This window comes from Pagrus major, chromosome 16 (assembly GCF_040436345.1).
Source record: "Pagrus major chromosome 16, Pma_NU_1.0".
Classification (NCBI taxonomy): domain Eukaryota; kingdom Metazoa; phylum Chordata; class Actinopteri; order Spariformes; family Sparidae; genus Pagrus; species Pagrus major.
Window position 1 is genome coordinate 4,145,223 of NC_133230.1, and position 12,419 is coordinate 4,157,641.

Here is a 12,419-nt window from a genome sequence, read left to right on the forward strand (position 1 = left end):
CATGGCTGCCTGATGGGTGCGTCTTGATACGGATCACAGAGAGGTTGGGAAACAGAGACTGAGTGATTTCGCCAGCTTGCGACAGTGGCGGGTACAACCTCAAATCAGCCAGCCGCTTATTATTAAACAGTCGATTTAATTTGCTGCACACAAATTAAAAATTTAAAATGACACTATGCATATAGATAAATATAGACAATGAATACAAATATACGAAGTAATCCAATAAGTACGATTCTAAAATGTTAAAAATAAGCAAAGAAGATAAATATTTTTTTAAAAAACAGACGCAGCTGTGTTCCTAAACTCTTGACACAAAACAAAACTAGACTATCCTCAGAATCATTCATTTAGAAAGCACTACTTTCATAATTACTATCGTTGACTTATGTGTTAAATAATCAACCTATTTCTTATTATTTTTCAAGCAAACTTAAACCAAGCAGCTCTGAGAAGCTGTACTTTGATGCCACTGCTTTGAGCTAAATGCTAACATCAGTATGCCGACATGCTAACAGTATAGATGAGGTATAATGTTACCTTTCTGCACATCGCGTACCCCTTTCGCACTGGACCAAAAACCTGCTAGCACCCACTAACACCTGGCTGTTGTCTTCAGTAAGGAAAGGGTTAGCTGTGATGGAAACATGACATCCAGGTGAACACACACATTTTTCATCCCTTCTCTGTTAAAGAAGTTGATGCGAAGATACTTTTCGGTGCTCTAACATCGTTTAATCTCCGTTGAGTTTGAAGGAGCGACTGAAGTAAGACGTTTAAAAAAGGAACCACTGTAACATTGTCATCGGCCTCCTTGCTGTTTTCTTCTGTTCCCTGTTTTTCACCCCTTAATGACACAAACCCAACACACGGGACACACCAGGAAATACAACATCTTCACACATGCACAGGAAGTATCCCACTCACACTCGCATATTTAAAACTCATCATCCTTCCGTCCTGTCTTTTTTGTAGCAACCTGTTGAGCAGCGCTCCCCTCGCACCGATAACGACACTTGTCTTCAAAACTCCAATACGGTTGAAGTGGCTGTCAGAAGCCATTAAAGACAGAATATTTCCAGTCTTAATGCCCGGCGGCAGGCTGACAGGGCCCTGCTGCGATATCCTTTGCGGCCCCTAAAGAGTCACCCTCTGCTGGGCACGTAACGAGAGCATCGCCCGGGCCTCCCGCCGCCACCGTCAGCCTGCCTCTCGGTGACAAAGCACCCGCACACGACTGACACTCGAGATTAGCCGCTACAATAACTGTTATCGCACATCTTCTCAGCGAGACGGCCTGCTTGTACTTCTCAAAATGGAGTTATGCAGCGATGACACGACGCTGAAGCTTCTATCTTATTTTTTCTCTTGTTGAGGAAGTTTTGTACTTGAAGGGGACTATTTTGTCATCAGACGAGAGCATTATGTGTCTCTGATCACCTAGAGAAATAGATGTCTTTGTTAGGCTGCTGTCACAAAGTGAACCGGGTTTCAGTACACTGGATGACAAGGCTTTCTTTGATAATACTAAGCTTTGCTCTTAAAAAGAGTCCCTGCCACTCACAGTTTCATACAATCTCCACTACTTCTTTCTTTAATCCTTTCATTTTCTAACTCCTATTTACATTCATGAGCACAGGAAGTAATATATTCCCCTCCAAACCATTTTCTCTTAATTGCACGTACCTGATTGGCTTCTTCTCTGTTGCACTTTGTGAAGGTGCAGTGAAGATTATTATTTTTTGCCTCCCTATGTTGGAGAAGCACCGAGGAAGTGAGCAGAAATACATTTTGGATTGTGATGTCAAAAAGTGAGTGAGAAGTGTTCAGAAAACCTAAAAAATATCCTCTTTCTGGCTGCTCGTGTCACAGGATTTTATCTCAGCTCTGCTGCCGCTGCCATATTTTCAGTGCCCCCCAGTCAGGAATAGTGCGAAAGCAATGAGTAGATTAATTGATTAGCTTCACTACTTTGATAACGCTGAGTCGTTTAAGTCGTTTAAGAAGCAAAATTGTCTGCATTTGCTGATTCTAGTATCGCAGTATCGAGGATTTTCTGCTTTTCTCTGTTTCATATCACTCGAAAATTGGATAATAAATTTTGGATATATTCGAGCATTGAACTGCTAGTTAGACATAAGCAATCTGAAGATATTGACTTGTGATGTTACACATTTCTAACAATTGTTTAACAAGAAAAGCCTCATTGAGGATAAAAAATCATTTCGTTCAAGAGTGCACTACAAAGAAAGCAGCGAGTTACACATGATATCATCATTTCATCATCGTCTCATCCTTGAACAGTTTCATGAACCCACATCCTTCTTTGTTTCTCAGCACAATGTACATCAGTAACCGGTGATCAATATCCATTTTCCTAAGCTGCTGACATAACTGGAGCTTGCAGCGTGAGCTCCGGTGCCACTGTTTACGCTGCTGTCAAAGTTTTCTCGGGGTGTATTGGCACCCTGAACTTCTCTTCAGTGTTCAACAGTCTGTAGGAAAATGATCACACTGAGGATTCGGCGCTCAACAGTAATCAACAGCAACACATTAGCGAGCCAGATGGTGCTGACTACACAAGTAAATGAGACCCCGGGCTGTTTACAAAACACACACACACCCCCCTGTCATCGCAGCACAGAGGCCAATGCCTTCGGCCTTGTGTTGTGTTCTTGTGTAAAGTCGCTGTAGAGTTGCACACATTTTCTCCCCGTCAACTTTTTCCATGCATGCATTGTAAGTCCTGATCACATATTAGGTATTCATGGTCTAATCCTACATGCACACAGCTGGGTTTCCTGGCTTTTGTGGGGTTTTTTTTTATTCTCCTTCCTCAAGCTCCTTTTTTTCCACAGGAATTGTATGCAAATCCCTGCTTTACAGAGGAATAATAAGCAGGAGTGGTGATAAGTTCTGGTCCAAGGTGTCACCTCGGAGGAAGGAACGTGTGAGGGGAATTCTGCTGCGGGGAGGAGGCGCAGTACCTTGATGCTGCCAGAGAGAGGCAGTGTTGTGTTGTTGCAGGAATGTGTTCACTGTGAGGCATTTTTTTGGGGGGGTGGTTGTCGGCATAAGTGTAGAGAGGTGGAGGTGGAGGCGGAGGAGGGGGTGGGGAGGTGGTTACGACACTGCCAATGTTACCCCTGGCAACCTTGATTAAGACAGGATGTCGTTAGTGCAATTGCTCTTGCGATGATTACATAGTGAATATTTCTGCCCACATGTGCAGGAATGGTGTTTTAATTTTTTTCATGCAGGCAGTGGGCAGCGGAGAGGCCCGGCTGCTGGCGCATCGTCGCTTTGACAGGCATGCCGTCTGGAGCACAGATAAGCAGACTGACTGGGAACCTCCCAGTAGCTGTGATTAAGGAGTTGTGGGTACCATGAGGGAGCAAAAAGCCCTCGGAGATGGCGTATTTTGAGCCTTGTGAACCAGAAAAATATAAGCACTTTGATTTATGTATTTAAAGGCACATGTTGGCAGTACAGTGTCATTTATACACAGTATAAGATCCACAATATATATATAAGCAGTGTCTGCCTTTGTGAGCAGATGCAGCTTTACCCACCTGCTCATTTCTGCGCCTTTTGTCCAATCTACAAGGTCGTGTCGAGTGTATAGTGCTGACCTCCTGCTTTTAAAATCTCCCTTATTAAAGCAGATTCTGACTCTGTCTGTTGTCCTTTCTCTCCCTTTTCTCAGATCGCCTTCTCGCAGCACAGTAACTTCATGGATCTGGTGCAGTTCTTTGTCACGTTCTTCAGGTGAGCCGCTCTCCTCTTCCTCTTCCCTTCTGTTAATTCACTTCTAGGAGGCAGTCGGCTCCGACGTCCGTGAGGGATCTACGAAGCCGCTCCGCTCTGTCTGTCTGTGCACCGGTCATTACTATAAAGAAGGGCTGCAGCTCACTGGTTAGCGGACTCCGACCCTCTTATCTTATTCATCCACGTCATGCACACACAAGCACAGTTGCTTACTTAACAGTATCTCTGCGGTTCACCAAGTCAACAGGGAAAACGGAGGACTACAACCTGCTCTGAGATATTAATATGTGTTAATGTGTTGACGTAGCCCAGCACCCCTTGAAATTTGTCTTGATTTATTTCAGCAGCACAAGATTTATTACCAACCTGTCAGCGCCAAAGCAGGAAAGAAGAGTGTTTAATGTAGGTTGTGGGTTGAGCACGTAGTGTGCCTGATTTGAGGATGTCTCATTCAAGTATCATTCAAGGGAAATGCTTCTCGTTGGAGTGTCAGAGTTAATTCTCTGAAGAAACAGATCGATGTGATGCTGCATGGAGAGGCAGCCCAAGCACGGCTGTCCCTGGCCTTATATACAGTCAGGTCAACAACTGAAAAAGCAGTCGCTGACCTCATGACGATGTTGATTCAGTCAGGCACACATTCAAGTATTGATCATATCTCCCTCAGTACGATGGCCCTCTAAAGTTAGTTGACTCTCATCTGACCACAATCCTATCAACATTTCCATAATACGCGTCACATTCACATTATATGTATATAAGATGAGCACCATGTCAGGAGGTGGAGGTGATGGTGGTGGCGTCAGCTGAGCGAGGTAGCCGTTTGAGACAGCATTTCAACATTTCTAATATTTTCAAAAAGAAGATATTCGTGTGAAAAAAAGGATATTTTTGTTAAAAATTGACCCCAAACAAACACAACAAATCCGTGTTTTGCAGAAAAGTACAATGCCGACATTTTATTCTGGCTATTGTGTTGGTTTGTGTCCCATCTCAGGCTAACAGTATTATTTTCGTAACCATGACTAGAATCTTTTCCTCTGAACCTGAAGCTGCATCTCTCTGCAACACCCTCTAGACTTAGACAAGACGCAGAGCCCGAATTACACTGTAGAGCTGCAAAGTTGGTCGAATATTCTGTGTTTTTTGTCACTGCGACTTAATAATAACAAACTTTATTTATACACTGGCAGCTTTAATACACAAATGCAGCTCAGACTGCTTTATATATATAGTGTTATATATATATATATATAATATTGGGCTGCAGCTAACAATTATTTTCGGCAAAAGTTAGTGGAGTCTATTTCTGGGTCTGGACCCGTCCCTCATCCAAGTTTTGCAGAAATCCGTTCAGTGTTTTTTGTGTAATCCTGCTGACAAACCAACCTACAACCAAACAAACGGACATGGGTGAAAACAACTTCCTTGGCGGAGCTTTTACCAATTTATTGTCACCTAACCTGACCATACTGTTGATGCCATTAGCAGTTTCAACGTTGAACATCGATATCGGTGATAAAAGTAATCTTGTCGTGCCGTGCAGAAACCCTGGAGGGTACAATCCTACATCACTGAAGCAGGCCGTGACGTTAAACCACTGGCATCAAGCAAATCCAAGATTTTCAGCTGCTAAGTTTCTCCTTTAAATCTCACCATGTATGACAGCATCACACGTTCAGTGAGTCAAATCTTTAAAACCCTGAGATTCCATATGATTGAAAGGAGATGGAGATATATTTGTCCTGCGCATTACTTTGCACATATTTCCCCATGATTCATCCTGACATACAGTTTCTGGTATTTTTGAAAAAGCTTTGGCATCGTGATGAGAATTTAAAATAAATATTCTCCTTGGCAGAGCGTCACGCCGCTCTGTACTGATGGAAGCACTGGTTTTGCTGGCAGGGCTGAACACACGTGCATGTGTGCCGAGCTGTGATGAATCCCCGGGCCGGGACCCCACTTCTTCAGGAACTGCTGTAATGTGTTATCGATTTAAAAATGAGAGGGGACTTAAAAAAAATTGGGTAGACGAGTGTGTTCCATGCATGCTCGGCTGCATCATGTTTGTATTTGTTTCTCTGGTGCGTCCTGTAGAGTGTGTTTGTGTGTACGTGTACGACCCAGGGGAGAGCTGTAGGACTTTGTTCACGTCTGCGTGCTCTCCACAGTGCCCTGATAGAAACCGCTGGCTGTTCCAAGTCCTGCTGCTTTTATTGATCCAGCAGCCATGTACAGGCAGGAGATATTTGAAAGATTCTCTCTTTTACTTGTTTTTGCCACAAGCTCTTTGCCAATACAGTGATGTTCAATAAACCGTATGTTTCAGCATCGACTGAATAACTCCTCTGCACCAAGGTTCATTTTTGGATTAAAAGCTGTAGGAACACGAGTGCTGTTTTACCCCCCCACCCCCCCCCCCCCCCCGCTCCCTTTGCATACAAATGCCGACCCTGCAGTTACTCTCTCATGATGCTTGTATGGGTGTACACATGCGTCAGCACTTGACTGGTTGTATGTCAGCATTCGATGCAGGCAGCCTGCGCCTGCTGTGTGCAGGAAGCAGGCAATCCATAAACAGAACGGCCCCTGTCTGTGTGCGCCATCTTTCTCTTTACCTTCTCTTTTTTATTACCTTTCCTCCTTTTCCTTCCTTTTTCCACTCCTTTGTCATCTCTGCCTCATCTCCTCTTCCATCCCTTGCTTCTCCTCTCACTCTTCTTTCATCTTCATCTCCCCTTGTCTTATTGCCTCCTCTCCTTCTCCCTCTGCCTCCTCTTTCCTGTCCATTGCTTCCCTCCCTCTGTACCCCCTTGTTCCATCCCATCTCCTCCCTCCCTCCCTCCCTTCTCTGTTTTCTTTCCTCCCAGCCTCCCACCACTCCCCCTGACTTGCTCTTAATCCCACAGCTCAGTCTTTCTTTTTTCCTTTTTTTCATGTGTATTCTGCCTGCCACTGATTCAGCACAGATGAGCAGAGACCTAAAGTTAGCGAGCTCGCAGCCTTGTCCCTGTTTGCTTCTGGTTCTTTAGGCGCAGCATTGTTTGTGTTGCGGGGGAGGAGAGGGATGCTAATTAACGTGGAAATTGTTTGCTCTTCTCCACTTCGACTTTCTCTGTGACTTAATCTCACTCTTACTCACTCTCCGCTCTCTCTCTCTCTGTGCCATGTTCCCCTTTGGGGACAGATGAAGGTGGTGCCATCCCGTTATCTGCAGCACCAGCAAAGATACCCACACCCGTATTCTCCAGCCCCAAAACAGATGTATTAAACATCAACGTTAGCAAGATGTGCTCACATATTCACGTCCATCTGTCCAGCAGCCTCTCACCTCAGATTCGTTATGATGAATCATGAGTTTTAAAAGTAAATTAATGCAACTTTGTCATGAGTGTTTTACAAATTGAATGTTGTCTCTTCTTGTGCAAATTTAGTGTTTTCTTCCAGGCCCAGAAAACCCCCCTGGAGAATGTGAAATTTCCAACACATTTTTTTGGAAACTCAATGGAAATGTATTCTTGAGCTGTTTCTTTTTTTTCTCTCACTGCAGCTGTCATGTTTTCAATTTAAAACTTGGCTGCTACTAAAGCAAGCGCCCTTTGAAGTAATAGTGACCTGAATGACAAATTTCTTGGCTCCATAAGTCCAAAGTGCTGGATGGAGGAAGCTAAAAGAGCTATCATAAAATGCAACTTTTTGAACATTGCGCACTGGGACATATTTGTCATGGAAATATTACTGCAGTTGTGGCTATTTTTTTTTTAAGTCTGACTTTATACATCATGTAGCCTACATTTCCCTCTCACCCAACTTTTTATGAGTTCCTTCAAAAGGAAAAGGAAGTTTGTTTATGTGAATCTGAATAGTTGATGTTGTTTATGAAGCCGGCATCGGTTTCAGCTACGGTGCATATGAAAGTGGAAGTTAACCTACAGAGGTTGCATCTGCATGTGTCTCGGAGAATTAATGGCACTCAGATATATAATTAACAAAATTACATAAGAGCACTTTGATGCCCTTTTAAGCCAAGTCCTTTTATTTCAGTGCAGCACTGTCTTCTGAGCAGAACAAGAGGGACATAAGGCTTTGATGCTAAAAAACAGAACAAGGTCGAGGCGCGGTGATAAAGCTGTCAGGTTTTTCAGACAACATCGAACATCTCTAACCTGCAGAGGGATCTTTGTTGGGGGACCTGTCTTTATTTTTCTTTCTATTTTTGATGGATACATCAAAGTACAGGAAGGAAAACAGTTTCTGAACTGTTGTTCTAGAACGCTGACCGCACGTTGGCCCGCTGTGGTGTTTACTTCTTAAAAAACTTGACTCACCCTCTAATAGTCGGCGTGCCACTGATGCCTGATGTCCCAGAAAATTCTGCTCCCCATGAGAGTCTACCTCCCCGGCACATCTGTGCTGCTCGAATGGCTAGTATTAAAATAAATCATCCAACACGAGTGCTTGCATGTACGTTTTATTTCATGACTGGTCCCGGTGGGAAGTGATGCCCTGATGCTGGGATGTTGTGCGCCAGAAAGTCAAAGATCATCGAGTCCTCCTCTGTAAACTCTTAAAGAAAAAGACTTAGTCGGATTTAGTGTGTTTTGATGAGAGCACAGAGAGTACAGACGTCGTGCAGACTGTGTTTTGGGCAGACAAGATCATAGCGGGATGGCGAGACGTCGACTCTGTGCTGTGTTTTGCATCATCGGTGCTCGGTGCTCGGTGCTTGGGCGCGGTCGGGGGTTAGGGGGCGGTCTTTCCCAGATGCCGACCAAGTTATCATCGCTATCTCGTTGCTGCTGCTTACACTTAGCCAGATGCAAATTTTGAAAAAAAAAATGCATGCGTTATGTCTGTGTAGCACCTCCGTTTTGTTTATGTCTGCTTCCCTGTGAGGTCATGTTAGAGCGAGCACGTGAGGTGGTGCCATTATTTTAAAATCTTCCAGTTATATTAATTGTTTTAGTAATTGGAGAGAAGGAAATCTGTGGAGTTTCTCCTTTCGTGTGTGATGCAACACCATTTCATAACCGGTTAGGATTTTAAAAGTCCTGTAGAGAGCACAGCCTCAGTCTGCACAGTGCTGAAGCCAGGCTCCCACTGCTGCACAGAGCAGTGTTTGCTTTTTATCCAAAATGTCTTAACAGTAAATGTGCCGTGTGTCTACGTTGCACCAAATTCAACACTGCACTTCCTTGGGTCCTCAGCAACAAGCCTGCTAAGTGTGAAGTAGGTGTAATAGACTGTTCCTGAGATATGTGATCAAAATACAGACGAGACAGACGGAGATTCCTTTTTTTATAATTAGATACTATGTGAGTTGGTCAGTTGTGTACCCAGAATAAAAAGCCGAGGATCCAGGTGTAATTTCTTTGATAAAATTCGATAAATCATGTTAACAACATCTTGCCAAAAGGATTTCACTTTCGCACTTTTCGAGCTGGACAGTGTTCCTCTCGCCTCGTTCTCATTAAACGTTTACTGCAGTTATGTATGTATGCATAAGTTTCAGGCTACTATTGACTGTCTGCCTCTGAGACTTCTTACAAGCGTCACTCCAGCCCTCTAAAGATAATACAACTTCTATATCCTCCTTCCATAGTTTCGAGTTTTGATTCTGAAGACTCATCAGATGCCGACACAAACAATGTTGAAAGAGCTTTAGGGGGAATGTATTCATCCCATGTCTCCATACTGAAGCAATATCTTCTTAGAGCCACCACAGTGTAAGAAAATCCACAGTCTTCGTTCTAAGCAAGAATTGCATTCTCAAAGTAGACCTGGAGCTAATATGAGGCTCCCGAACATTTTTAATATAGTCCTAATATTATAAAAGCACATTTTATCAAGAGTAACCACTGCAGTGAGCTTACCTTTGTGGTGCAAATTAGCAGCAAGTGAGCATATTAACCAGACAACAGCAGAGAGGCTCCTTTCCCTTGTTTCAACAACACATGAAGTTACTGCAGAGCCAGCAGTGAAATCAACTGGCCACAGCGTAAACTTACCTGCTAGACACTGTTAATTATGTAAATGGTCATTAAAAGATCTTCAAGATCAGTGCAGGAAGCCTCGTTTGTGATGACGGGTTGCAGACTCTGAGATCGCTCAAAAACAAAGTTAAGATTACTGGTTTGTGGTGGAGCTGGGTAACGGGTCAATAACAGCTTTCACACCTCATCAAATACCTTATTTGTGGAAAATCTTTTTCAATTAATCTAAGTTTTTAGGATTCCCTCAGTGTAAGACATTGACACAACTACCCACTGAAGCACACAGGAGGAAAATTAAAGGATAAGTCAGGTTATAATCTGCATATTGTCAACATATCCCATACAAAGAGTATGAGAGAAAGTATTTCCTCTGCATCCAGAGCCTGGTATCTTATTCCTCTGTGCTATAGAGCTCCACTGTTGTCTAAAAACATAGATTTTGGATCATTAGATCGTGATGTAACAAAAGAGTTGAAGCGGGGCTGTCTGAAACACACTTCAGAGAGAAGGTTAACAACCTCTGGGAAAATAAAGCTTGTTTTGGTCGCCACAAAAACGTCTGGAAAATCTCCCCACAGACTTGAACAGCAGTCGTCCGTCTGGCAGCCTTGTGGCTTGTAATAACGCCACCACCACCCCCTCCCCTCCACTTCTGGATGTAACAGTCAGCTAATAAGCACTATAATGTAAAATTATAGTACGTATGAAGTGTTTTTTTTGGAAGATTTCAAAAACAAGATATACATTGTGTTTCCAGATACGTTCTTAAAGTAATGCAGTGTTATTTAAAGGCCATATCGCCCATCCCTAATCCCACATGTACCAGATGTGTCTGTACACGCAACTGAAAATAGTCTGAAACGAAGGCCCTTATTTCTGTTTCATTTACTTTAAACTACAGTGTCCGACTGTTTTAAGAAATCACCTTGTAATTCCGGATACATTTTTAAAGCATCCACAAAAAAAATAAAATAGTGCCAGATTTGTCCATTAAAAGAAGGACACAAAAAATCTTGACAGCATAAAACTAGTAATGATTTGGATCCACCCAGAGTTCGTGTGAATCCGCACCAGGCACTCTCAACCCTTGAAAAATGCAATTCTCTTTCGAGATTAATTAAAATTTAAAACATATTTAAAAATCATAATTCAGCTCACTTTGCAGCGTAGCTATCACGGTTGTGTGTTTTTAAAATGATTAGTGATTTATGGTGCGTTCCCGGCTGTTTGAACAGGGGAGAGACGTAATCCGGTCAGGGCAGAGGCATTAAAAGAAAGGGCTACCAGCAGGCTGCCCGCCCTGGGCCAAGTCTGGGCGGGCGTGTGGGCGGCTGGGATTTGATGATATGAATGAATCATCCCGCTGTCATCAAGGAGACTTTAAATTCTCCCCTCTGAGAAACTGACTGAAGTTTGACTCAAATGTGCATCAGTTGTCTGTCCTGATACCTGAAGTTCCAGTCGTCCCTCCTGGAGTCAACCGTGTCTTTTCTGATTATTCTTATATTTTTTTCCTGCTTCCGTTCGGTTCTGATTTTGAGTGTCTGATCACTATCATTAAAATCTATCCAACAATGCGTCCTAATCACTATCAGACCCTGAGTTACCACCATCAGTACCTCAGCCACCGTCAGCGTGCAGCAGCACGGAGTGGGCAGCGCTCTTCCACTCACCGACCTTGTTCTCATCCATTTATCTCGTTAAAGCGAGAGGTGATTAGTGTCGTCACTCCCAGGTCTCTCGAGTCAGCATGCTAGCCATGGACATCGCCCCCTCCTCTCTCCACCTCCCACTGTTGGCTCAGCCTTGGCTCCCCCACTCCCATCTTCTCCACCAGGGTCTTCATCCCCTTGTACTGAGGGTCGAGGCTGCTGCAGTCGAACCCAGGACCTCGGCACTATCCTCTACACTTTCTTACTGATTTTATTTTATTTCTTTTACATCCAGGTGCTAAAATTATACTTTCAAAACAGCTCTACTCTGCCTGGATTGATGGGTTCTTGTAAAATAAAGGGAAAAGTGACATAGATCGTCTTTTCTTGAAAGGTCTTGATCAAAATACAGTAGAAACTCATAGATGATTAAAATAGAATTGCAAATCAATTTGAAAACTTGACATAATGTAAAATTTAACTCAAATCAGGCCAATTGATGAGCTAGCTAGCCTGTAGCTCACGTGTGGCATTTAATAGTTATTTCAGTTTATCTTCCATCAATGTTTTCTGTGTGTTACACAATTGAAATATATATTTGGAAAACACAACAGCAGCATGTCTTTCTATAAACTGACTTAAACCTCCCTGTGAACTGTTGTTATAGGAACAGGGCTGCCTCTGACAAATGTTTCATTGTTGTTGTTTGATTGATCTGTTGGTTATTTTCCTTAATTGTTTGGTTATAAAATGTCAGAAAAATGTGAAAAATTACCAAGGTAAGGTCCTCAAATGTCTTGTTTTGTTCACAACCCAAATATATTCAGTTTGGGAGGAAAGAAGTTTGGGAGAGGAGGAAAGAAACTGTTTCTACAAGTTCTAGTTTCTTTGTTTTTTGGGTCTACCAGCCCTTTAAATTACCTCTAAGTGAAAGCACTGAAATAACCTTTGTTGTTGGGTCCGGCAGGTACTGGTCCTTGGAGAACTGGTCTAAAATCGAGAG

General features: G+C 43.1%; 1 protein-coding gene across 2 annotated transcripts in view; it reads left to right on the forward strand.

The window, feature by feature from the left end:
* The window catches only part of atrn (attractin), a 139,859-nt gene that overhangs the window by 65,561 nt on the left and 61,879 nt on the right, over positions 1-12,419 (forward strand). For both annotated transcript variants that reach the window (XM_073483318.1, XM_073483317.1), the window contains exon 25: positions 3,707-3,768. In XM_073483318.1, the coding sequence (XP_073339419.1) occupies positions 3,707-3,768 (62 nt within the window). The remainder of the gene's footprint in view (positions 1-3,706; positions 3,769-12,419) is intronic.